We start from the raw sequence: 27,890 nt of genomic DNA, 5'->3' as shown, positions 1-27,890 counted from the left end.
GTTGTCTTTCTATTGTTTGGTTGTCATCTTTCTGACTTATTTCTATTGTATTTCTGTTTTCTTTTTGACGTTTTTCTATAATTGTTGACACTCGTCCAGCGCCTTTCTATCATTTTTCTGTTGCTTTGCAGTTGTCCTTTTTTCGTTTTTTGTCGATTTTCTCAAATATTTCCATCATTTATCGGTTGTTTTTTGTCATTTTTCTATCGTCTTTTTTTGTTACCTTTCTGTCGCTTTTCTTCTCGTATTTTTGTCCGTCCATTGACTGTCAGATGCAATTTTGCCCTCTTTCTCTCATTTTTTATCATTATTTTTATTTGTATTTCATTCTTCATTCTGACGTCTTTCTGACCGCCCGTTTCTAGTTTTTCTGTCGTCTTTTTGTCATCTTTCTGTCGTCTTTTTGTCAACTTCAAGCATTTTTCTGTCGCCTTTTTGCTCTCCTTTTCCTCTGTTCATCGCCTTTCTCTTATTTTTCAGTCAATCTTTTAGACATTTTTTATGTCGTCTTTCTGCCGATTTTTTGTTGTTTCCTTGTCGTTTTCTGTCGTTGTTTTATCGGCTTTTCGTCATCCATCACCTTCCCGTCGCATTCATGTTGTTTTTCAGACGGGTTTTATCATCTATTTGTTATCCATCGACCGTAAGGCGTCAATTCCGGTGATCTTTCTGGCGTCCTATTGCATCTTTCTAACTGTCGTTTTGTTGTTTTTCTGTCGTCTTTCTGCCGTCTTTTTGTCGCCTTTTTTTCATCTTTCTGTGATTGACTGTTTTATCATTCTGTCGACTGTTTGTCGGTTTCATTGCCAGCATTTTCCATCGTTGCTCTCTAATATTTCTGTCGTCTTTCTGACTCTTTGGCCATTTATTGAACGCATTTCTTTCACCCCTCGTAGTTTTTCAGTCGGCTTTTTGTTGTATTATGTTGTTTTTTGCCCTGCATCGTCATCGTTTTGTCAGCTTTCTGTCGTCTATCGTCTGTCCAATTTCTGTCGTATTTCTTTCGTCTTTTTGCGTATTTCTGCTGTTTTTCTAACGTTTTTGTCATTCTCCTGTCGTCTTATGTTCTTTTTGCCATCCATCGCTATTCATCTTACATCTTTGTGATGTCTTTCTTTCATTCGAGACAATCTTACTCTTTGTCACCTTATTGTCATTTTTTTTGCAACCGTTTGGTCGCCTTTCTGTCATCTTTCTGCCTTTTTCAAGACATATTTTTGTTGTGTTTCTGTTGTCGTATTTGATAGTTTTTCTATCATTTTTTACTGTCTTCCCCCGCCTTTTCATCATATTTCTTTTGCTTTTCAGTTCTCATTCGTTCTTCGTTGTTTAATTATCATTCTGGCATATTGCCATCATCTTGCTGTCGTTATTTGTCGTCTTCTGTAATTTTTCGTCATCTTTTTAGTGCTTTTTTTATCTTTCAATAGTATTTTTTTCTTATTATGTGTCCATCTATTGTCTTTCCGACGCAATTTTGCTGCCTTTCTGCTGTTTTCCAGCTGTTTTTCTTTAGTTTTTTATTACCTTTTGTGTTATCCATTGCCATTCTTTCGTCTTTCTGTCACTTTTCTTACTGGTACTTTTTTGTCGCCTTTTTATCATGTTTTCGTCTGTTTATTTGTTGGCTTTATATAGTCTCTAAGTCATCTTTCTGTCGTTTTTTTTGCTGTCCTTTGTCGTTCATCGCCTGTTGTTCTGTTATTTTTCAGTCTTTTCGTCGTTTTTTCTATCGTATTCATGTTATTTTTTGTCGTCTTTCTGTCGTTTAATGTCATTTTTTGTCGTTTATTGTTATATTTTGTCGTCTCTCTATCATTTTTATCGTATTTTTGTCGTTCAACGTCTTTTTTCACATTTCTATCGCCTTTCTGTTGTTTTTCACACGACTTTATTATCTTTCTGTCGTCTTTTTATTGTGTTTTTTTCGTTTTTTGTTGTCATTTTATCTTTTATTGCAATTCTGACGACTCTCGGTTGTTTATTTAATAATCGTTTCGTAGTTCTTCTTTCACTTTTTCTCTCATATATCCTTCATTTTTCTATCGCCGTTCTTTGGTATTTGTGTCGTCTTTCTGTTGTTTTTCAGTCGGCTTGTTGACATTTTTCTGTTCTCTTTTTGTTATTTTTCTGTCACTTATTTGCTGTTATTGTTTTTTGTCATCCATCATCGTTCGGTCGTCTTCCAGCTGTCTGCCTTATTTTTACATCTGCGTGCCTTTCTGTTGTTTTTTGTCGACTTTTTATCGTCATTCTGTCGTTTTCCAGTTACCTTTCTGTCATTTTTGATGTTGATTTTTGACTTGTTGTTTTCACGTCTTTTTGTGGTGTTTTCATTGTCTTTCTGTCATATTTTTATCGCCTCCTTTTTGTCGTTTTCGGTTCTGTTTCCTTCGTCTTTTCGTTGTTTGTTTTGTCGTCTGTAGTTTGTATTGTCTTTTTAACGTTCAGCCCCTGTCATCTTTCTGTCATTTTTCGTTTGTCTTTCTATTGTATTTCTGACGTTTTTTGTCGACTTACGAGAGCTGATATTCTGTTTCATCTTTTTGTCCTCATTCAGTCTTTCTCTTTTTCTGTCTTACTTTTGTGTCTATCCGTCTTTCTACCCTTTTGTGTCCTTGTGTTTTTCTCCTACTCTCCTGCAATTTGGTTGTGTCTCTGGTTTTAGATTTATGAAGTTCGGTTCGAATTTTGCTTTTGTATTTTGAATTAGGACAATAATTTTACAAACACACAATATAAGGAAACTTTAAAATCGCCAGTAAAAAAAAATAATTAGCTAAATGAAATTCGAATAGTTGAATGATACAATTCGAAATAACAATGGCAATCAACTTTCGTATATTATTCTTCTGCAAATCTCCAAAACTCCTTGAAATATATAAAATGTGGAATGACTATTAATCACTGGTTTAAACCAAAAACATTGAACCTGTTGATTGCAAGGCGCTTCACAGTTTCTAACGTAATAAATCATTATCGCAATCCGATGAATTATTGGTTGCATTATCGAACCTCAAGTTGTTGCTAGATGCGATGAATTTGCAGAAGATAAATGACTTTCCCACCCTGCCACGGTGAACAGTAATCCACTTTACGGTATTACTTACAATCTCAAACTTCCCATGCTCTGCCACCGATTGCACTTGCCTACCCCTTAAGTTCAGCAATATCCTATGCACTAATTAATCAATTGAAATAACATTAGATCATGAGATTACATCGACTCACCCTTCCGCGGAAAACCAGTTTTTCATGGATGTTGGCCATAAAAGCTTCACTTCTGGAAGCGGAAAATTCAATACAAAATTTAATAACCAATAATAAACTCCGTTCTGCTCTGATTGGCAGTACAGATGATTGAAGTTTAAATTGGGTATGAATAATAGCAGCTTTACACTATCATCTCAAATATGGAATTACTTATAAACTGGTTAAGTACTATGTTAAGTACGATGGATGCTGACGGAGCGGCAGGAAATCTCGACAGTTGATGTAATTTCCCGTGTTCCGTCTGTTGCTGGACAGTTCGATTAATACCTGTCGGTGTGGTATTATCAGAAGTGTGAGGTGATATTTCCAAGCCTGGCTCGTCCAACCAGTTTTTTCCGAGAAATCACCCTCTCAGAAATCACAGCCGCAGCATCTACACATGTTTTCATAATGATCATATCGTCCCCAGGAGTTGCCTTGCACTGTAATCACGTTATTAGCGGCCAGCTTAACAATTGTCATTTCAGCAGCGTGAACTGCTGGCGGATAACTACTTAAATCATTGCAACGACTTAGCAGCGGTGATAATATCTGAACAATAGACTGTTTGATCTGTCGTGTCGAACGGTCATTTTAACCCCATACCATTTAGGTGGGCTTAATTTACGACCCCATTTATCTTAAAGTCAGGCTAGTTTCAGTAACGTAGTGATTATTGTGACGCATTAACCAGAGGCAGCGGACCGAAGCGGAAAACTTTATCCTCCCTCGGGTGCTAATTCAGCCTAGGAGGACTACAAATACGTAATTAGTGTGCAAAACACGCACACCTTCCCTCCGAGACAGTCGGTGATAGCAGTCTGAGTCAGTGAAGTCCAAACTCAAGGAACTGTTGCAATACTGAACAATGACTTACATAATTCCGCCTGAGCTGGAGGAGATTCCGGTAAAGTAGTAGCAAAAACTGCATCACCAGCGACGCCGGCTCGGTATTATCGATGATCTCCGGACAGAGCACGTTGTCTGCGGCCAACAAGTCCCCTAGATTTCCGGGTCCGCCCTCTGCCGCCGCGGCTTGTTCCTTTAGTTGCAGCAGTTCCTCTGCCTTGCCACCGGTGGCCGCGGTGCTGCTCCTCAGGTCGACCGTGGAAAGGTCGTAACTTATCGTTTTCACTGTAAATGAAAAGATGAGAAACGGAAAAGGAACTACGTTATGGTACTCATCATACTTCAATTTGAATTTTATCGACTCGATTAATCAACAATTGAATTCATTTCTCACTTTCAACATTAATCATTCAGCAGGTCGAAAGCTGTGTCGAGTTTCTCCCTCCTGATATTTCATGGCAAAAAGTTTAGGGTTGTACTTTTTTGCTAAAACCAAACTGACGTAAATGACCAGTGCAAAAGCGATGGCGTAAACGCGTGAATATTTCTCACCCAACCGACCAAATCAAATATTAAACAATGCATTATTACGCCCAGCCTCTCTACCACCCCATTGTCAATAGACAACCACTCCCACGAACCACAGCCCACCTTCGCTTCGGCCAAGTCAACCGGCAACAAGATGACTCTAGTCGAACTTGAACTTGACTTTGACAATACACTTTGCTGGCTGACTGGCGGCTGAAGCCGGTGAGTAAGCGGTTGTGTGCATGAAGATCATTATTGTTTTCGCGTGGAAGAGGCGGTAAAGCAAGCAGCGGAAAATTAAGAGGCTTGTCCGAGACGCCGAAGAACGGTACTGAAATTAAACCAACAAAAGTCGATCATAAAGAGTCACCACCGTCTCTCGTTCGTCACTTGATTCATCACCGAAACCGGAAAGTCAACTGCTGCTGCAGGGTTCGCATATCAACGATCAGTCGGAAGCAACCGACTGCCGGTCACCCTGCGTTGTTGTGCGGCATGTTCCGATGTTTGTTTTGTTGATTTATTTTTATGTTAAGTTGTTTTATGTATCGTTCGTGAGGTGTAGGGTTAGTCCGGCTAGTGCAATGAACCGATGCGAACTTTAGAGACGATTAAAAGATGTGGCTTTTTGGTCTCAGGTTTCTTAGGAAAACTTTATTTTACGTTTTCGGCTGACGTTTCGATGATCTATGTCTTCATCTTCGGAGCAACTATTATTATTAAATATGTACACAGGTTTTTAACAAACTTTATCATGACTAACACAGATAATTTTATCTATATCAATCTATATTCTTCTATATTCTTCAAGGCTGACTTTGACTGAAGTGTATCAGATCAGTAAAAAATTCGAAATTTCGAAAAAAGCCATAATTTTTGAAAAAACTTGGATAACTTTGTTCAGTAATCACGACCAGTATCAATCATTAAATTATTAGACGTGGCGTTTTGGAACTGGTGATCTCCGTTTTGGCATATTATCGAAGCAACAGCATACTACCCGCGTAAAAACATCAACTGGCATTACTGGCATGATTATTTACATGAGTTTAGGAAAATTTTTGCTTTCTCTATACTTTCCCGTGCGTCCGAACGCGGCAAACTAGTCGATTGAAGAGGCAGCAAACTTGTTAACGCACCGGTTATTTTCCACGATACGCAATGATACCGACCCTTACTTGTTCCGGTCCGTCCATAGAAAGCCACTTTGAACTACGTTGAACTTGCTTGAAGCTACGCCACGTTGAACTTGCTGCCCGAATGCCCTTCGGCGCACGTGCGGTCGGCGCGCTCGAAACGCTCTAGGTCAGTAAATTAGTTTCGGATTGCAATTAATAAATGAATTTCATTTTCACAATCTCATCTCAATCAACCAAATTCTACCAATTCAACCAAATAAAATCAAATTAATCTTTAAATCACTGTTTAAAACAGCTGTTTAATAGTAGTAGAAAACAACTTGATAGGTGCTGCAACATGTTCGTCTATCGCGGCTAATTATGCAAAATTGTTAAATGCATAAAATAAAACGTTTTTATCCCGTATAGCAACGGAGACACCGTGTTACCCAAGCTACTAGCTACTAGCTTTTACCATTCGTATTGGCCCGTGAATATGTTAATGCGATATTTCAATCAACCTCCTGCTTCAGCTATTGATAAATAAACTGCGATCACGCCGAAACACATTACAACATATGCCAAACTGTTGCCGTGATCGAATGCACTTAGCATACCCGATTCTTCCATCAATTTGACGTGAGGCAAACCGTCAAAATTTGATTAGTTTCTTATTGAGATCAGCATTTGTGGCTCAAGCAGCACGTTCCTCACAATCGTGTGGAAGATTTGTGCCTAATTTATGTCTTATTGAGAAATACTATAATTCTACGTTTGAAAAATTTTCCGTGTGCACAAATTCTCAGAGCATTAGTTATGGAATAACATAACGAAATGATTCGTACAATATACAAAAAGATATCAGTCGGATGTCAGTCTTTTTAAGTTTGAACCCATTTTTAATATTGAACATCACAAAAATTCAGCAAAAAAACTCTTCATAGAATTATATTATATTTTACATTTCAATATTCAATTTATTATTGGGTTCAGTGCTTATTATAACGCCATTGTTCTAATTTTACTTCTTATCACATTAGTCATGTCAAATCGTCATGTCTGCATTCCAAAAGTTGAAGTTTTCATATACTTCTGGTCTCGATAGCATTCCGGTGTCCATTTCTTAAGTTATGCTCGGAGATGTTACTTGCTCCAGTCACGGTTTTTGTAACAGGTCACTGCAAGAGAGGAAATTTCCTGTATTGTGGAGATCCCCACTTATGTTCCCTGTTCACAAGAAAGGTTAGATGTTCGAAATTACAGAGGCACCTCCTTATGCTACTGTTCAAAACTTTTTTAAATCATTATCCGTGGGGCGCTTTACGAGCACATGTAAGAATTACATTTCAACTGATTCTATCCCAAGCATTCTGTTGCGACAAATTTGACCGAATTTGCATCACTATGCGTTCGCACACTGGAGGATGGTGGACAAGTTGATTAATGCTGTCTACACTGATCTCAAGGCAGCATTTTATCGATTGGATCACGAAATCCTGCTAAGCATACTAGAGAAACTTGGAAATTATAGATTCTCAATCGCCTGGTTCAGATCCTATTTGATAAACCGGTTGCTTTGCGTTAAAATCAGTGCTTCTTGCTCTAAAGTGTTCACGAATGTATCGGGCGTTCCACAGGGGAGTAATCTTGGACCTGTTTTGTTCTCACCATTTATCAACGAACTTTCTGTTATACTGCCATCTGAATGCCGCTTGTGTTACGCCGACGACGCACATTATAAAACATCATCAACATGTATATGTATAGATCGTATGCAGAGCTGATGTTCCCGGCATTTTTTGCCACTTATCATTGTCAAATGCAATGTGATAACCTTTCATCGCAGACAGAAACCGATCATGTTTGCTAGTTCAATTGCTGGACACAGGCTTGAGCAGGTTTACCAAATAAGAGACTTAGGGGTTATACTTGACGCCGAGCTGTCTTTTAAACTGCACTGCACCGATATTCTGACGAAAGCTAACAGACAACTTGGCTTTATATTCAAACTTCCGGCTTCCGCGATCCGCTGTGGTCACGGACGTTGTAGTGCCCGCTAGTCGGCTCAGTTCGAACCTAGCGTGTTTGATTGCTGGGTTCGAGAGAGTATAAAAAAATTTGTTCGTTACGTTCGTTGGCTGCCACCGCGTGATGCTACAAACCTGCCTTCCTACACTGCACTGGTCGCTACCAGCAACTTTTCATCGCATCGAAGATTCATCGCACAAGCTCTTTTTGTTGCTAAGATCATCCCTTCGGAAGTCGATTCGCCTGAACTACTCCGGCAGCTTTACTTCTATGCTTCAGAGAGGGTTATACGTTAACGCAGCTTTTTCCACCGCGCAGCTCGTAGTCGACAATACGGACAAAATGAATCAACCATTGTCAGTGCATTCGAGCTCGTTTAGAACATCTTTGATGTTAACGTTACATTGCATGTTTCTATAAGAAGACTATCATGATTCTGTGTTTGTTTCTTTCAATTCCACTTTTCTTCTTCCCAACCAACACCAACTGGTATATCAATGTACGAAAATTATCGTAAATATCTCTTAACAAACTCGTATTCGTAAATAAAGCCTTACAAAGTGCGCACCAGTTGATATTCTATCGTTTATAATGCTAGTAGCTGACAAACATACGATTTTCAGCACAAAGTCGTATAGCTGTATGAAGCTTGTCGCGCTTAATCGGATCTTATCGTATTGAAATACCTATATAAGTGTATCGCTCAAGATTATTCCTCAGTGCGTATATCGCCTCCAAAAGACAACGGATAAGCGGCTTTTGCGCGTCGAATACGATTTTGTTGGATACATCTCAGTACGTAACTCTTATTTGCAATCTAATTATACATATGAAAATGCTGACTGGGTTCAATCTATCCTTCACAATCGATCAGCATTCCTAAATCGAACTTAATGCAAAGCAATTACGGCTTCTTGAAAACCACCTGGGTGGCGCCATTGTCGTTGTACCACTGCATATCAGAGAGAATTTAACCTTCCTAGTGCATTGGGGTCGTTTTCGACCCATCGGCATACTTACAAAGCTTGATACTCAGTAACGGTACGAGCTAGAGACTTGAAATTTTCTGACTTTTCCTAACTTTGGAAAATTAGCATTGTGGGGGAGTTTCAGCTTTCAGCGACATCTAGAAGAGCCACAGCAAAAAAAGTTACATATTATGCATTAAGGGTCGAAAACGACCCAAGTTTTGAAATTGCTCTCATTCATCCATTTTCAATCCGAATTTCGTTTTCTTTACCTCGTTTGAAAGATATGGCCAAAAACTAGCACCCAAGGTATGTTGGGGAATATTTGTTGACTGATGGCCACTTTGCGTCGGTTCCGGAACACCCACTACCAGGTCCCGGGGAACATTTTTATATTTCGAGATAATTCATTTTGCGGCACATCAAATCACATTGGCTTGATAAAATAAGACTAGTGGAAGTACAATGGGGACATTTTGGACCCGAATGGCCACTTCCCCATCTGTTACGGAACATCCGGTACCCGGTTTTTGGGGACATTTTTGTATTTTAGGATAACTCATAATGCGACATATCAAATCACATCGGCTTGATAAAATAAGACTGATGGAAGTAAAACAATGCCATTTAGAAGCCAAATGGCCACATTACCATCGGTACTGTGTCATCCGGTACCAGTTTCAGGGGACATTTTTGGCTTTTGAGATAATTCACCATGCGCCACCTCAAATCACACCGCGTTGATAAAATAACAACAATGGAAGTATAATGGGGCGTCAGTCGCATATAATCCGATACCCGGTATTTATAATGAACCGTAAAACGGGGTAACCCGGGGCAGATGAATTACCCTGTAATCCAAAAATGTCCCCAAAACCCGGATACCGGATAGTCCGGAACCGATGGTGAAATGGTAATTTTGGCTCCAAAATTTTTCCATTGTACTTCCATTAGTGTTATTTCATCAAGCCAATGTGATTTGATGTGGCGCATGATGAATTATCCTATCCAAAAATGTTCTCATAAACCGTGCACCCGATGTTCCGGAACCGATGATGAAATGGCCATTTGTCTTCAAATGGTCCCCGTAGCTCTTGTAACTGTTTTATTTGATCAAGGCGTTGTGATTTGATGTGCCGCAAGATGAATTATTTCATAATCCAAAAATATCCCGCGGAACCAGGTACCGGATGTTTCGGAACCGATGGTAAAATGGCCATTTGGCTTCTAAATGACCTTATTTTATTTTCATCAGTCTTATTAAATCAAGCCGATGTGATTTGATGTGTCGCAAGATGGGTTATCCTAAAATACAAAAATGGCCCCAAAACCCGGGTACCGGATGTTCCGGGACCAATGCTGATGTACCCATTTGCCTTCAAAATGTCTTTATTATACTTTCAATAGTCTTACGTTATCAAGCTGATGTAATTTGACGTGTCGCAAGATAAATCATCCTAAAATTTAAAATTATCCTCAAAAACCGGGTACCGGATGTTCCAGAACCAATGAGGAAATGGCCGCTTGGGTCCAAAATGTTCCCATTGCACTTCCATTAATCTTATTTTATCAAGCCAATGTGATTTGATGTGCCGCAAAATGAATTATCTCAAAATATAAAGATGTCCCCCGGGACTTGGTAGTGGGTGTTCCGGAACCGACGCAGAAGTGGCCATCTGTCAACAAATATTCCCCAACATACCTTGGGTGCTAGTTTTTGGCCATAGCTTTCAAACGAGGTAAAGAAAACGAAATTCGGATTGAAAATGGATGAATGAGAGCAATTTCAAAACTTGGGTCGTTTTCGACCCTTAATGCATAATATGTAACTTTTTTCTAATGCATTAGGAAGGTTAAAAAAGTCGATTATTTTGATAACTTCAACCACCGCTGGACTAGATTTATGTTTCGAAGCTAAAAATACAGATTCTTTTCATAAGGACTTATGGTCTGATGCATGGCACAGGTCTTTTACTAGTAGTTTAGGCAACAATAAGTACAATTTACTCTAGCTTTCTCCATGTAAAGTATAAAGTCAACATATTCCGATGCCGACAGGACAAAATCCTTCTATTTAGGTTAAATAAAAGTTACATAAATTAGTTATTTCTTTACCGAAAAATATCAACAAAAAAAATCCCCCAATTATAATCGCACGGTGCACTATGGCGCAAAGCTGGCCAAAAGCCACAAATCTAATTTCAACATTTTGCCATTGTTACATTCTTATCATTTTATGGAATAGTTTGGGAGGTTAACCTGCACACTTAAAAATAAGCACCGAGTTCGGCAAAATTTTGCCGAAATCTCAACTGCCGAATGTTCGGTAAAAATGTCGATGGTGTATTTCGACGTTTACGGATCTTTAGTAACGTTTGACAACATAAAAATTTTACCGAACGGTCGGCTGTTGAGATTTCGGTAAAATTTTGCCGAACTCGGTGCTTTTTTTTAAGTGTGTGAAATTTGTAGCCAGTTTGAAGTTAAAATGAATTTTTGTCAAATGTTTGAAGTTGAACATGTTAAAGATTTTTTTTTGGTTGGCTTTCGGTCACGGGTTACGTGCGAAAATATTTATTTTCCGTTTACAGTCGACGTTTCGAGGGATATCCCCTCATCTTCAGGACAGAACGTATACAAATATTTCTTTTGTATACGTTCTGTCCTAAAGATGAGGGGATATCCCTCGAAACGTCGACTGTAAACGGAAAATAAATATTTTCGCACGTAACCCGTGACCGAAAGCCAACCAAAAAAAAATTTAAAAAAAACAAACGGTCGTTTTTTCATTATAATGTTGAAGAATGATATTTTGTTTTTCCATACAAAATGTATGGGAAACTTAACACCATTATTCAACGATCAAGAAAGTATGATAGGAAACGTCAGAAAATGATCACGTTAAATGCATCTTATACGAAATTTTCTCTACTTTTCGAAAAACTAGGTGACTTTTTGCGCTTAGCTGCGCTAAGGAAGGATCGATTATCGATTTTTTGACGGGTACCTATATTGAAAGTAATTTATTTTAGTAATATTAAGGAATGATGTTCTCTTTCATAGAAGCATTGAAATCACTGTAAAAATCATTTTTTCAACACAAAAATCAAAAAGGTTAGTATTATACTTCATTTAACTTTACTAGGCGCTTAGAGTGCTTCTTTTTGAGTTAGGGTGGTGCTAAAAATCATATTTTTTTCCAAATTTTCTTTCTTAAAAAATTCGTAACTGCCCAGCCAGCACTAACTCGTCTGTCTTATACGAAAATTATCGTAAATATCTCTAAGCAAATTCGAAATCATAAATACAGCCTAAAAAGCGCGCACAAGTTGATAAAGTTGTATAGCTTAATCGGATCTTATCGCATAGAAATACCTATATAAGTGAATCGTTTAAAATTGTTCCTTAATGCGTATATCGCCTCCAAAATGGTACGTAAAGACTAGTTTTGCGCTTCGAATACGACTTTATTGGATACATATCGGTACGTACTTTTCTTTTTTAACCTTAGAATACATATAAAAATGCTATCTGGGTCCTGGTGTTGAACTACTGAACCGGTTTGAATGATTGTGATATAAAAAGGAAGGTATTTCAATGAGCTTGTCAAAAATAATATAAGTAGGAAACTCAAAGATTTATATGATTGCTAAAACATTGAAAATATTCATTTCTTATGTTTTATGGTGACACAGACCAAAGAGTCCCATATGATTAGGTTTTTTGTGAAGCTAAGATTTTTTCATAACATTTCAAAAATTATTTCAATGTTTTGAACCAGCTATTTTTTTATAATTTTGTATTACAAAATTGAAAATTAGTCACTTAAAATTTACTACTACTAACTTTTTTTTGCAATACAGTTTTTTAATGGTTTGTGAACCACCCTTATGCATTCAAAATTTGCCATCCTTAAAAACAAAAAAAAAACAACAATAAAATAAGTAAAAAGCAAAATTATTTTTTTTAATTTTGTGAACCATCCTAATGAGTGATCATTTTTTTCGGTTTTTGATCCCTAATTTAAAATCAGAGACCAAAAATTAATTAAAGAGATTATTTTCAGCCAATTTGAAGTAACTTTTGACTTTTGGCCAAGCTTTGTATGGTGGAGCGCCACTGGGCGGTGATTCGAACAACGAAAATAACAGAAAATTGTTTTTATGTGAAACCAAATGGTAGGATGTTCGATTATGACAGGCTAGTTTGTCATATAGTTTTGATCAAATGAAGAATTTTTTTTGGTAGCATATTGATATTTCTTCCACAAAAAATGTGCTTATAGTTGTATCACAGAAGATACAAGGCGTGAAGGGCAAAGAGTGATAAATTAGTTATGGGAGGGTCATTGAAACAATGCTTCCTATGTTTGTATAACGTTCCTTTTTACCCAAGCTGGGTGATCCGCGGTTTGAACCAAGCTATAATACAAGCCAATTATAACCGGATTCGAACTAAACTTCTCCTTCCATGACCTGTCGATCGCAGATATTGGTGAATTTTTGAACCACACCGGAATGGATAAAAAGGAAACTCCACAACTTTCTTATCACCCTAAGCATGTGACGCATTTCAAACTCCAAGTTGAACTTATTTTTAGATACAAATTGAAACACGCTGAGTATAGCAACGAGGAATAGCCTTGTGCACGGTTGTACTCCATGCTAAGAGCGGCTCACGACAGCGTCTGATCCGAAGCGGGCGGCTGAATTAAGAAATGCGTCGTCTCGGCACTATACCTAAGACGACAGCTTCATCACGAGACTCGGTAGCATGGCTCCAGTCAGGCAATCTACCTAAATCCACCTTACTACGAAAAATCACGAAAATTAGACTCGCAGCATTAGACAATGAATGCTTGGTACCTGTAGCCGCAGATCGCTGAATTTCGGAGGTTGCGATAGGGTGCTGCTCGATCAGCTAGAAAGCCGAAAGTACGGCATCGTGGCACTGCAGGAGATATGTTGCAAAGGCAAAAAGGTGTGAAGGATCCGTGGGGCTAAGCCCAAATTTTATCAGAGCGGTAGAGTGACCAACGAGCTAGTAACAGGTTTTGTAGAGACAGCCAGAATGCACTTAAATGCAGGTTGGCGAGAGGATATGTATATTGAGTATAAAATATATAGACAGGTGATCGGGCCCAACCCTGCACACCGACACGAACGATTACGGTCAGTGTTGCATCAACTTCCCAGCTTCTCGCGACCGCGAGAGCTCAATAGCAGGATAGACGGGCGGTATCAGGTGAGCTTTAGGGGAGCTGGTGCTACAAAGTACCCAAGCATCACATTTGCGTTGATTTTAGGGCAGCATACGGTACAGTCGAACGCGAACAGCTATGGTAAATAAGGGAATAGACACCGTTGTTGAAGGTGTGATTCGGCAAGTGAGCATCGAAATGAGAGAAACGATCTACGGCAAAAGTGGCCCTACGTAGACGACCTTTGATATCATTACTATTACTGGAGAGTTGGTTTACAAATTAATGCGTCGAAAACCAAATATGTATGGGGTAGGAAGTACACCAGAGTAATTCTCGTTGAAACGGGGCCTCTACTGACACGAGGTCTTCAATATAGGAACTTTTGCACTTAATTGGTTGAAAATGGTTCAAACATGAGAATTACATTTTTTATACCTCGAAGTAGTGGACCCCTCGTTCGCCAAGGGGCCTAACATTTCCAAAAAATGTTGAATTTTTAGCAAACCTAGAGATTTATACCATGTGATATTTCATAAATTTGCAATGAAACAACTAACAAATTCCCCGGTCTTGTAAAGAAGAACAGGGCTTTCAAATGGAGTAAAAATGTTTTGGCGGTCATCTTAGATTTGGTCGCCATATTAGATTTTATCAATAAATCGCCGTTTTCGCCATGAGTCCCCGAACCGATTTTCGTTTTAAGACCTCCATTGGAAAGCTAAGAAAAAATGCTATAAGAAACATTCATCAAATTAGATCTGTGGTGGCTGGTGGCATTAAGTAAACGTAACAATTAGTTATCTGTATCAAGGTTTAAAATTCTCTAGTTAGATTCAAGCAAAGACGATAAAGCATCTTGGCCTTTTGTGGGCATATAACTAATTTACTGGTTTCCAATAATTACCAAACCCTAGTTTTAAGCCAATCCTTAATTTTAAGTTCGAATGAGCGACGGCGAGTAAGGACAGCATACACCACCCAAAGATCAAGCCAAATTTCAGCCCGTGCCCGTGAGTATTTATCGCACCCTGTCATTTGCTGTGTCAGTTAAGCAATCAAAAAATGTTTCTAATTCTAAGTATCATAATTGAATTTCAAGTTTTTTTTTCTTCATAAATAGGTGAGTGCTTTTGAAATATTGAGATTTATAAATTTAACAGAAATCTTAAAATATATGGAACTCAATTTGTTCAACTGATCTTGATGAAATCGAAAGTCCGGAAGCCAAGATTACTCCTTGTTGCAAGAGAACCAAAGTCCGATAATCCTATAAATAGCAAACTTAATTGCCCCTCGTAAGTGCCGAGCAAAACAACCTGCATTTCTGAGTTGCAGTTCCTGTTTCGCCAACAAAGGGATGTTTTTTGACATTTTATTTCAGAGCCGCTCTCGAACCGAACTGACGGGTCTTTAAGTCGTTTTAATTTTTTCGTTTTGATACACAACCGTTCGATACGTATTCAGTCGACAGCACCGAGACCGCAAGTGCACGTACGTATACATTTCATGACAAGAAGGTTCAATGTTTGCACCGAAGGACTACACCAACTCTATGCTCTGAGTGAGCGCATTAGTAAGCATTTTAATAGAGCTTCGGGTAGTAACTGGCAGATAACTGAGCCGTCAACGACGCGGTATTCCTAGCCAGCAGCCCTTTGCAGTCGGTCGTTGCCTAATTGAGAGCAGTTCAGTGCACCGGTAACGATGTGTAATTGATAGAAACCATTACCTTCGTCAGGCAGTAGCGAATTACCGCCGCGGCGGTACTGACAAAGAGCGCCACCGGTTCTTTTGGTTTAGCAAATCAATCGTTTCTGCAACGAGTGAGGTTACGCAACGTACCCACGTATGTGCGGTTGAATGCACTGCTGCAGTAACAGGTTGAACTTGATTATGTTAATCTTTGGCATACCGTGAGAAACACGTTATTCAATTCAATAACTAACGTACCAAGAAAAGCCAACCCGCCGAAGGTAACCGTTAGATTAGACAAGAGTCATTAAAGAATCTCAATGCTGTTCAAGTCAATTACACAATTTTATGGCGATCTAACGATTCGCAAGAACTACTCACCATTATCGTCAAAGATGGGATCGAGCTTAATGCACTCACTGCTCATTTCGTAGTACTTTTTTAGTGCAGCCTTGATCACTTTCCCCACGTCGGCTCCGTACTCACCGACGGCGATTTCCATCACTGTGAAAAATATTATGAAAAAAATACAATCATTCGTTAGAAATCGAATAATACAAAATGAACCGAAAAAAGTTGATCACTTACTAAAATCCGCCGGATTGTGATAACTGGGACAATTGTAACCCAGTCCGGACAAAAATGGCAGCAGCTCCCGTACCGGTCCCTGGTAAAAACAGTGTCCTTGCGTTACCGTGTAGAGCTTATCGAACATCTCGAACAGCAGCGCACTCGGTGTGTGAATCGTACAGACGATGGTCCGCCCGTCCTGGGCCAACCTCTTGAGCAATGAAATGCACTGCGAGCAGGACGAACTGTCCAGACCGGTGGTCGGTTCGTCCAGGAACAGAATCGGTGGATTGCTAATCATCTCCAGGGCGATCGCAAGCCGCTTTTTCTGTCCACCCGACAGACCGGCCGTCGGGGTGCTTCCCTTCTGCTCCAGGCCCAGCATGAAGAGGATCTTCTGGATTAGCTTTTGCTTTTCCTCGTAGCTGATGCTGAAGCCCAGCTTCAGGTGGGTGGCACAGCTCATCGCTTCGTTCACCGTGAGCCACGGACGCAGCGCATCGTGCTGCTGGATGTAGCAGGAGAGCTTTTTGAAGCTTTGCGAATTGTGCGATCGGTTTTTGCCGTTCACCTGCACCAGACCACTGACACCGGATGAGCTGGTGGGAAAAAGTGGGAACAGAGGGGAGAATTTTAGCTTACTATATTTTTTTCAAGGTCTTGAACAGTAGTAGAAAGGTAAAACAAATTATATTTGAGTTTGTCTGAAAAAGTCGGATGCCAAACAAAACTATGTCATCTCTATCGTCGTCACACAGCTGATGCTAAATCTCGCACGTGCAGCAATGAAAAACGCAAACAATCCGAGTGAAACAGGCAATAGTCTGCACTTAGCACATTTCATATTTGCTGTCTCGGACAGCGTACAAAGCACAGCTCTTCACCCTAGCAGTAGGAAGTTATTTAGAACGAACTACGTCTTGCGTGCTACGTTTCTGTGTGATGAATCATTCTACCGTTCAGATTCAAACTTTGAACAGCCAAAAGAACAACTTACTAATTAAAACGAGTGTTCAAAAATTCGATTAGAACGGTAGATTTACAGCGGGGTCGTTGGATCTACTATTCGCTAGCCGGGTGGGAACAGGTTTTTCACGATGGAGTTTCTACTCAACTGGCAGATGATTTTCAATCGTGCATTTAGTTAGCAAACTGCTAGAGGAATGAGCTTACATAGTTCCTTTGATATGGCACGTTGATTTACGATCATTATCTTCTTGTTTTAATTTCTCGAACTCGCGAGCTAATGAATTGCTGTGATCTAATCTGGTTTCCTTAGTAGATCCTACCGGTTCGAATAAAAAAGTATACTCACACGTAACCGGCCAGTATGTTAAGCAGCGTGCTTTTTCCAGCTCCCGATGGACCCATAATTGCGGTAATTTCCCCGGAACTGAACGACCCATTGAGACCGTGAAGTATGTCTTTACTTTCTGAAAGCAAAAATAAAAAAATGGAAAAAGTGATCGTTAGGAGAAAACCTCAGCAAAACAAATCGGCATGGTTGAGTAATTTTACCAAGATCTCTGGGGACGTGAGAAAACCAGAAAGCAAATCCAACCATGCGTAATAGACTGACACATAGGTGGCATGATTGCAACCTGAAGGTAGTCGGTTTCGTAATGCGAACCCGTTTGCAAAAAAATCACGTCGAGCGAACCAAAAGCATGACTACCTGGTACGGCGGCTTAGACTAACACATGGCTAGGCAGATGCAATAACCAGTCTCGAATGAATCTAGTTAAGTAGCTAAACCTAACTGGAACGTGACCGACCGACGGCTTCCCCACCCCGCCCGGTGACGACTGCCGGAGGAACGTATGGCTTCAACATAGTTGTTGTCTACTACGCTAATAGCAACCGCATGTTGTTTGTTTGTAAACGATAGTACTGCCGCAGCGAGTAGATTAGAATGCATGGTATATTGAGAGCAAAGCAAACAAAATTCTGCTAAGCCATCTGATAAGGCATACCATGCAGAGTGAGATTAGCAAATGTCACGTTTTGCTTGTCATCATGTTTTTTGTGTGCAATTGGCCCCAGAAAAGCCCCCAGGAATCTAAGTTGAACCTCTGCCTTGTTTTCCTAAGTACCGTCAAAGTTTTTCTGCACGTGCGCTTAGTACACTTGTAAAAAAGCAAAACATTTGTTCGAGTGGTAAAGAAATATTGATTGTTATTTTCGTTTTATTGCTAATTACTTAGTCTCGTTAAAAACTTTGAAAGTCTTAAAAGTGTTCACTGCACTGCTAAAAGATGGCAAACATAATACTTTTGCCATCGTTATGATTGGTTTAATGCATTATTGAAAAATTCTTCCAACGCCATTGAATGTAAATCACGCTCAATTATATGATGTTTTCTTTTTGTGTGAGAAATATGATTACTGATGTGCTGGGAAGTACACCAAGGAAACAAATGCTTTAGCAATTATGAAACGGATGTACAGAAAAGTTTGAATTATTCTATTTATTTTCGTCGAGAACACAGAATAACCCAGCAACCCTTCAATGGTTGTATAAATTAAATTGGTTTTAATTTAGTTGGTGTCCTCAGACATGATTTCGCGCAGGTGATCCAGTTTTTGCCATTAGTGAATTTCAAAGGAGCGTTCTGAGCACATCATGGGAACCAGATTTTCATTCTCTTTTCACTATTCATCAATCAAGAAAATTGATTCTATATAAATGAATTTTCAAACTAGAATAAGATGCAAAGCTTCTGGGAGTAGCGAGAACTAGGGCACAAGTATGGCAAAACTTATCTATACCTATAAAGAAGGATTTCTGTCTGTCTGTCTGTCTGTCCGTATGTTCGTTATAGAATCGAAAACTACTAAACCAATCGGCATGAAAATATACATGTAGAGGTTTTTTGGGGCCAGGAAAGGTTTTAGTAATGGTTAGAAACCCATCCCCCCACTAAGAGGGGGGGCTCCCATACAAATGAAACACAAATTTCTGCATAACTCGACAACTAATCAAGCAAATAGAACAAAATTTGTCATGTGGGTGTTTTCGGTGACAAGAATTTATTCTATGGTAAATTGAGACCCCTCCCCTCTTTATATGGGGAATTATAACTCCTCTCCTCTTTAAAAGGGGGGGCTTCCATACAAATTTCCTCATAACTCAAGAACTAATCAAGCAAATGGAACCAAATTTGGCATGTGAAGGTTTTCAAGGGCAAGAATATTTTCTATAGTAAATTAGGACCCCTCCCCACTTTAAGAGGGGGGGCTCCTGTACCAAAGAAACACAATTTTCCTCATAACTTGAGAAGTAATTAAGCAAATGGAAACAAATTTGGCATGTGGGTGTTTTTGGAGACAAAAATTTTTTCTATGATGAATTGGGACCCCTCCCCGTTTTAGGAGGGGGGATCCTATACACATGAAATACAAATTTCCTCATAACTGAAGAACTAATCCAGCAAATGGAACAAAATTTGGCATGTGAAAGTTTTCGAGGGCAAGAATATTTTCTATGGTGAATAAAGACCCCTCCCCACTTTAAGAGGGGGGGCTCCTATACAAACTAAATACAAATTTCCTCATAACTCGAGAACTAATCAAGCAAATGGAACAAAATTTGGCACGTGGGTGTTTTTGGAGACAAAAATTTTTTCTATGATGAACTGGGACTCCTCCTCACTTTAAGAGGGGGGGCTCCTATACAAATGAAATACAAATTTCCTCATAACTCGAGAGCTAATCAAGTAAATGAAACAAATTTGGCATGTGAAGGTTTTCGAGGGCAAGAATATTTTCTATGGTGAATTAGGACCCCTCCCAACTTTAAGAGGGGGGCTCCTATACAAACGAAATACAAATTTCCTCATAACTCGAGAACTAATCAAGCAAATGGAACCAAATTTGGCACGTGGGTGTTTTTGGAGACAAAATTTTTTTCTATGATGAATTGGGACCCCTACCCACTTTAGGAGGGGGGGCTCCTATACAAATGAAATTCAAATTTCCTCATAACTCGAGAACTAATCAAGCAAATAGAACCAAATTTGGCATGTGGAGGTTTCTGGAGGCAAAAATATTTGCTATGATGAATTAGGACCCCTCCCAACTTTAAGAGGGGGTGCTTCTACACAAATGAAATACAAATTTCCTCATAATTCGAGAACTAATCAAGCAAATGGAACCATATTTGGCATGTGGGTGTTTTTGGAGGCAACCATTTTTTCTATGATGAATTAGGACCCCTTACCTTTTTAAGAGGGGGGGCTCTCATACAAACGAAATACAAATTTCCTCATAACTCTAGAACTAATCAAGCAAATGGAACCAAATTTATCATATGGGTTTTTTTGTAGGCAAGAATATTTTCTATGGTATATTTTCTATGGATTTCCCCACTTTAAGAGGGGGGAGGGGCTCCTATACAAATGAAAAACAAATTTCCTCATAACTCGAGAACTAATCAAGCAAATGGAACCAAATTTGACATGTAAGTGGTTTTGGACGCAAGATTTTTTTCTATGATGAATTGAGACCCCTCTCTTCTTTAGAAAGCGAATTATGGCCCATCTCCCCTTAAAGAGGGTGGGCTTCGATACAAATGAAATGCAAATTTCCTCTTATCTCGAGAACTAATCAATCAAATGGAACCAAATTTGGCATGTGGGAGTTTTAGATGGCAGAAATTTTTTCTATGGTGAATTACGACCCCTTCCCCTTTTAAGAGGGGAGCTCCCATACAAATGAAATTCAAATTTCCTTATAACTTGAGAACTAATCAAGCAAATGGAACCAAATTTGGCATGTGGGAGATTTTGGAGTCTTGAATTTATTTTACGATAGTTAGAGACCTCTCACCCCTGTGGTAGGGGGATATGGACTCTCATACAAATAAAACATAAATTTTTGCGAAACTCAAAAACTAATCGAACTCGAGAAATTCGAGACTCTTCCATAAAACATTAGTCAATACAAGACCACAAAAACTATCTATAGTAACACTAGATCATTCAGGACGAGATGGTCGCGAGTGTTGCCGGTGACCCGCCGTCGGAAGCGCCGCCCACTGGGGGGCTTGCAAAACTCGAGATTGTGACAAAGATCATCCGAGATTCATGATTTATGTACAACACAGGTTAATTTGTGGCAATACGAAGTTTGTCGGGTCAGCTAGTAAACTCATAAATGATAGTTTAAATCCACTACACTTTCATTTAGAAATGACCATAGTTTGTCGCTACTCGAATCACAGACTGAAAGTGGCCATACTGTGAATTTTTGCGAAGATGCGTTTAGAGCGCTCCTTCAAAGATCGCATGATTCTATTACCGCGAAATTTGTGCGCGGGACATGTCAAGAACTCATACGGAGCCTCTTCATGACAGAAGCACTTTTCATCACCTTTTCCCAAGTGTCATCAGCATGATTTGTTCCGCACTTGTTCAGCTTGTCTTTTTGCAACAGTGGTTGGCAGTATGACCTAACTGTTTATATTTAAGGCAGTCCGTAATCCACGCCATTTAGAGACTGAAAGGTAAACGAAGCTTGCCCACACATACGTGGTCAGGTCGGACAGATCCGGCGAAAGTCTCTCGAAACGAGTCTGATGCGCTATACACTTTGCTACGGTTGTCAAGCGATCTGGTCGACTGGTCATTTGGATCGGGCAATCCAAAGTCCAGAAGGTCCTTGACGATCAGACTAGGATCGCTGACTATACCGCTAATCCCAACTACGCTGGTAGAAATGCACTCGCAATAGTTTCGCGTAAAGAGTTTACGAAGCCCACACTCGTGTAGTCTGATTTTCTTACACATGCGTACTCATTCTATCGTATACGCCGGCATAAACATCCCTTTCGGACTCTCGCTCGTACTTATTCAGGCACTGCAACGAGTTTTTGCGAGCGTGTGTTTAGCTAACAGCTATAGTCGTCGCTTTCGTTCGTCGTTGCAGCCCGAGCTGCTGATGCCGATTACTCGCAACGGCTCGCACTCCCGCCCGTGAGTAGACTCGATAGCAAGGATGAAGAAAAAAAAAAAAAAGTAATGGAAAATTTGTATCCCAGTGCGCCACCAGAATTCCACCAACTTCACAGTAGCGGGACAATAAGTTGAGCAGGTAGACACCTTTCAATGTGTTGGTAGCCAGGCAACGCCCGATGGTGATACCAAGACTGATATGGCCACACGGATCAGGAAGGCCTGGGGTGCCTTTGCAGGTCTGCGAAACATTTGGCGCTCAAACCAGATCACTCTACGTACGAAAACCCGAATCTTTAATTCAAACGTTAAATCCGTACTGCTGTATGCCTGCGAAACGTGGTGCGTCTCAGCGGAGACTGCAAAAACTGCAGTTATTCATTAACCGGTGCCTGCGATACATCATTCGTGCCTGGTGGCCTGATAACTGGATATCCAATGAGGAACTCCATCGTCGGTGTCATCAACGGCCGATAGCCACAGAAATTCGTGAACGTAGGTGGAAGTGGATCGGACACGCCTTGAGGAAAGGAGCGAACGAGGTTCGCAGAGAAGCACTCGACTGGAATCCATAAGGACAGCGTAGAAGAGGCAGACCCAGAGGCTCATGGAGACGGAGCTTAGCCAACGACATCCAGGCTGTAGACGAGAACCTGTCCTGGCGACAGGTAAAAGCCATGGCGGGTAACCGTCAGCAGTGGAGATCTCTGATTTCATCCCTTTGTTCTGCCGGACCGGCGGACATGGACACATAAGTAAGTAAGTAAGTGCGCTACCAGCCTCATGGGCAGCTGATTCTTTACGAGTTTTTTTATTCGCGAATAAGTTATGCAGGAAGACAATATGAGGATGAGCGTGCGCGATTGTGTGGGTAGCAGAATGTGTGCACACAGCGACGGTGGCTGTTTCTTTTAAGCCTACGTGTGCGGTGTAAGCGTTGAATGCTATGTTTCTCATTCTTTTTTGCATTTGAATAGGTACCGTTGACTTCTCGCTCGATTCGCAACATTTTTTGAGGCTCGAAACCAAAATAAGATGATAAATTGTATAGCAGAACTTTCAGAATCTCAGTCTAAATCCGCTTAAGCTAAATTGAAACACTAACTAGTATAGTGGCCTCAAATTTATCCATACACCGAGGCATATTGTTTAATGCCGTGGGATATTCGAATCGCTCGATCGGAATAAAAATTTCGGAATCAGAATAAAAATCGATCTGAGAAAACGATACGACATGTCTAACTATGGTTTTTTACGAGTAGGGAAATCTGCTGAGCACCTTAGAAGATACGGTACTATCAGACACCTTAGAACACAACTCAGGGAGTGGGGTTTGATATCCCGACCCCCCTAATGGGGCGTGAGGATCCGGACCCACTAAAACCCTACTCGAGTCTCCAGCCTCCATCCGCATCCCCCATGGCACCACCTCTTCGGTATTACTACAGGGTGGGGCTATTGTGCTTAACGCACCCTCTTAGATAACTACTGGATTATGGTAGTTAGGCTATTTAATCGCCGTTGATCGGCTCTACAGCGGTTTTGTAGCTCTAACTATGGGGGAAAACGGCCTCAAAGGGATCCAAGTTTCTCTTCAAATATAAGATCAAATCAGATATCCGAATTGAATTATATTGAATTGGCATCTCCGAAATTACCGGTTTTATATTCAGAAAATATTTTGTTATATATTAAAATTGTTATAGAAAGTTGGGCACGTCCAAAGTATGCCCCAGCCTGTGCCTGGCGTGGTTTCCAGCATTAAGACAACAGGTTAGAATTATTGGGTCAAAATCGGCATGGCAAAACAAAACCTAGGTGCTACATTCCGTTATCGAAATTTGACCATCTGTTTTTATACGACAGACTTCGCAGCCAGCTGTTAGAATGCAGGACAATTGCTACGATCCTATTGACTCTGACAGCCTCTTCCAGTCGAGATTCGAACATAGGATGACAGGCTTATTAGGCCAGCGTCATACCTCGAAGCCAACTGGGAGGTCGGCATGGCAATACTTCAAAAACTGCCTGGTTCGATGCCAAACCGAATTTTTGAAGTGATACAAAATGTTGCTGCGAATGAAGAGTGAAATATTAGCTACAAATTCAATATATGATATTTACGGCAAAAAAATTGTTTTCTTTCCTGAAGTTCTGAAGTGCGTGTAAACCAATGGTGCCAAAGTGCTGGTATGTCGCCTGCCAATTCAGATTTCTCCTTGAAAGCCACGGGCCGCAATGACTTCTGACTATTTCTGCTTATAACGAAATATAAAATGTACGGCCTCAACTGTCATTTCTTGGAACTCATCAAAGCATTTTTTCTGGAAAGCATTAATTCCATAACATGCACGTGTCATCACGACTAAACTGGGTACCCTGACAGTCATCGTTAAAAAATTTAACTTATAATTCTTCTACAGTATCTCTCAAATTAGTCCACGGGCAGCACAGATAAGCTCGGAGGGTCGCAGTTTGACCAGTACTCAACTAACTATCAAATTACTCAGGAATACGACATTACCATTTTAGCGGTACGGAAATTCATAAAAGAAAATTGCGAGGCCGAGTCATGGGTCGCAACCAAAAAACTAATAGCCAAAATCCAAATGACCGAAAAACCTGTCATTGTCTAAATACTATTCAATGAAAAAACATAAATTGGAAAGCAGTTAATAAATAACTTTAATCAAACAAACAACATAAGCACAACACAATTATTTACTTTAAAACCAAAAAAGGTGCTTCAAAAAATGACAGTAAGGACAACATATACCCAGTATTTGTGCTGGTAAAAGGCCGTGAATATTTTCGGCCGCATATCACATTTGGCCATTCGATTTTCGGTCATTTTTTATTCGGTCATTAGATTTATTATTAGATTTATTCGGCTGTTCGTAGGTAGTCCGTTCTCCAAGTGCCCTCAGAAGCGGCTGTAGAAACATCCGCTGTTTTGGAAGCGAAATATGTAGCCTGGTTTTAACTCCCTGTATTACTGATTGTAGCGCTTTATGAAGGCCAAATCGTGTTCCATTCGCCGCTACAATAGGCTTCCGATCAATAGACATTGACCTGTACTAGGAGATGTATGGACTAAGACTATATTATTAAAACAAGTTGCTCATTCCGGAAGCGTGGCGAGACCGCAAGTTTGTAAATAACAATTTAATCGATGATTAACAGTGAGTTAGTTAGTTTCACTTCTTCCATCAAACGAAATAAGTAAAATCCGAAATAGGGGAGTTTGATGATTAAATGGCATGCGAAAGTGCTTTCCATGATACAGAGAGCTATTCTTTATCAATTCCACAGGGTGTGCTGGAGCCTTGTCATGAAGTAAAATAACATCATGTCATAACACTTGAACTTGTATCAAGGCTAGATAAAAACAAATTATAAGACTATTGACATTTTATTGGAGTAATAATACCGGATACCGAAAAACCGCAGAAACCTTTAGAATCCTCCTACCACAATAGTCAGAAGCAGGGATAAAAAAATAAATTATTTTTATTCAACCTGCGAGTTATCGCCACTTGTACAGATCATGACATTCAGTGGATCTGCAGCCTTTGTCAGAAGACTTTATTCTCTTTACAATTTTAAGCAGTCAATCAGTGTTATATATGCTTTTGATCGCTAGAAACGATTATTTCCATCTTCGGTCAGAAGTCATTCCGGCCCGCCGCTATCATTGGGAGCCTCTGAGCACAATCATGTAGCATTTTGTAGCAACTTTACGCTATTGTTGATAGTTTACAATATATTGAAATCAGAAAGCGTTGAAGCAAAATATTTTTGTTGATCAGATTATGTGTGAGATTGATTATGTGGTTCCCGCCCAATAACAATCAGCATAGCTGAAGTCTCGCTTTTGTCAATCGGTGTCGTACAAACAGATTTTACTGAATCATCAGAAAAACAAAAAAAATCAGTCATACTGGCATGATCTGCAGTATTTCATATGTCAAGACGACAAAGATATCCTTTGTTCGAATAAAATGGATGTAGCACGTAACGGCGTACAAGACGCTACAGAATCATTTGTAGCGGAGGAATCTATTCAATGTTCACTTATCAACAAAACACAAAAAATTGTTTAGGATACTTTTTTATAAACGTAATCGAGTTTTTATTGAGACTCTGCTTATTTTCCATCTGATAATCGTGCAGAATTTCCTGCTGTCTACATTGTCGACCATAGAGAATAGTGTGCGATTGTTTTAAAAGATGAGACGGAACACCAGCTAAAAAGATACTTAAAGGCGCCTGCATTTTATTCCGTTGTTTCCATGTGCCACTGCAGATGGCTCGAACAATTGAACAATGAACAAATTGTTTACTTAATTTAATTCGCACCGAAACAAAAATCTTCTACTTACGTCAGGCAGAGATTAAATTGGAAGCGAAAAAAATTAAAACCATAGAAGTGTGCGAAAAAACAAACCCTCGAGGCATCCCCGTCGAGTACCGGCCGGCCGGAGCGTTCGAGAGAGCGTGCTTTCAAAGTTTCGAACCGTCTCGAAGTCTGTAGCCATTTGAAGGATGAGCTGCTGCTGTGAAGTGCAATTAAGTTGTCTGAGCGGAGTTGTACAGCAAAAAGGCACCCTTCAAATGTTTAGCAAAGAAGTCGGCACGGAAGCTGCTGAGATTCGCGCTAGCTTTCTCTCAAAATCAACCTAGGAATGAGGTTAAGTCGCGCTACCAGGGTTAAGCTGCTACCTGTTGCATTCACTTTACTTTTGGAAAGCTGCTTGTGTGAAACTTGGTTTGGTGGTGCGGGACTGCAGGACGAACAAGTAAGCTAACTATTGCTATTCTGACAACGTTAGATATAAGTTTGAATTGCAAAATATACGGGTAATGATAATAGTAGTAGTAGTAGTAGTAGTAGGGGAAAGCCACCATCATTTCAAGGACTTGCCAATGTATGTGGGTAGAATTACAGTAGATCCAAATTTGATTATCAAATGAATTTCACACTAATGCTGTTACAGAAGGGCCAAAAGGGATTGGGCGGACCCACAAGCAGAGGCACTTGTGCGCATTCCGGGGTTATAAGAGTCGCCTTCCAGCATTAGGATCCTTCCATGTAATAATCAATTTCGCTATACCAACTTTAACCCACGTGATGATTTGTTTGTTTTGAATTGAGAAGTGCCATATTTGCTTCAGACCTTAAGGATTCAGGTTGGCAATCCACTCCGTCATCCAGCCTTCCACATTTATGATATCAATAATAATACTGTTAATATATGATATTATATTAAGATGAAATGTGGTATAAATGATAAAAATAGAACAATCTCACCAGCAGTCCTTCGTATGGAATAGAGTAGCGTCCTTTGGGTTCCATAAATGCTTCTTATTTAATTTTAATTTTTAAAAGTTAATTTAATTTTTCATTCTGGTATCCATGTGCAGTATTAAAACTCGTTTTGGCCAGTTTTTACTATATAGCAGGAGATGCTTCATAAGCTAAAACGAAAAAAATAATTAAAATAACTTATTAGGCTTACCTATTAGCTAGGCCGTGTGGCTCCGCCGTCTGCCCAAAACCGCGGTTTTGAGACCAGGCAGCCCGGAACCACCCGGCAAGGCACCTCCTAGCTTGGCTACTCAATAGAGCATTACCAGGTATGGCCACGTGGAGGCGCTAGGTAGGGGCTTGGGATGTCTAGAGCTATATTGGACGCTCATTTGCCTTCCCCATTTCATACCCAAAATATAC

At 39.9% G+C, this 27,890-nt stretch overlaps 1 protein-coding gene across 2 annotated transcripts in view; it reads right to left on the bottom strand.

Moving 5' to 3' along the window:
* The window catches only part of LOC128744152 (ATP-binding cassette sub-family G member 1), an 84,607-nt gene that overhangs the window by 16,689 nt on the left and 40,028 nt on the right, over positions 1–27,890 (bottom strand). Inside the window, exons 1-5 of one of the 2 annotated variants that reach the window (XM_053840956.1) lie at positions 17,727–17,860; positions 17,524–17,641; positions 16,227–16,807; positions 16,020–16,142; positions 4,130–4,386 (exon numbers count right to left, since the gene is read on the bottom strand). In XM_053840956.1, the coding sequence (XP_053696931.1) occupies positions 4,130–4,386; positions 16,020–16,142; positions 16,227–16,807; positions 17,524–17,641; positions 17,727–17,772 (1,125 nt within the window). In that variant the 5' untranslated portion in view covers positions 17,773–17,860. Of the gene's footprint in view, positions 1–4,129; positions 4,387–16,019; positions 16,143–16,226; positions 16,808–17,523; positions 17,642–17,726; positions 17,861–27,890 lie in introns of those variants that run through there. The other variant, XM_053840955.1, reaches the window with a different exon arrangement.

This window comes from Sabethes cyaneus, chromosome 3 (assembly GCF_943734655.1).
Source record: "Sabethes cyaneus chromosome 3, idSabCyanKW18_F2, whole genome shotgun sequence".
Lineage (NCBI taxonomy): Eukaryota > Metazoa > Arthropoda > Insecta > Diptera > Culicidae > Sabethes > Sabethes cyaneus.
This window is presented reverse-complemented; position numbering and strand designations above follow the sequence as displayed.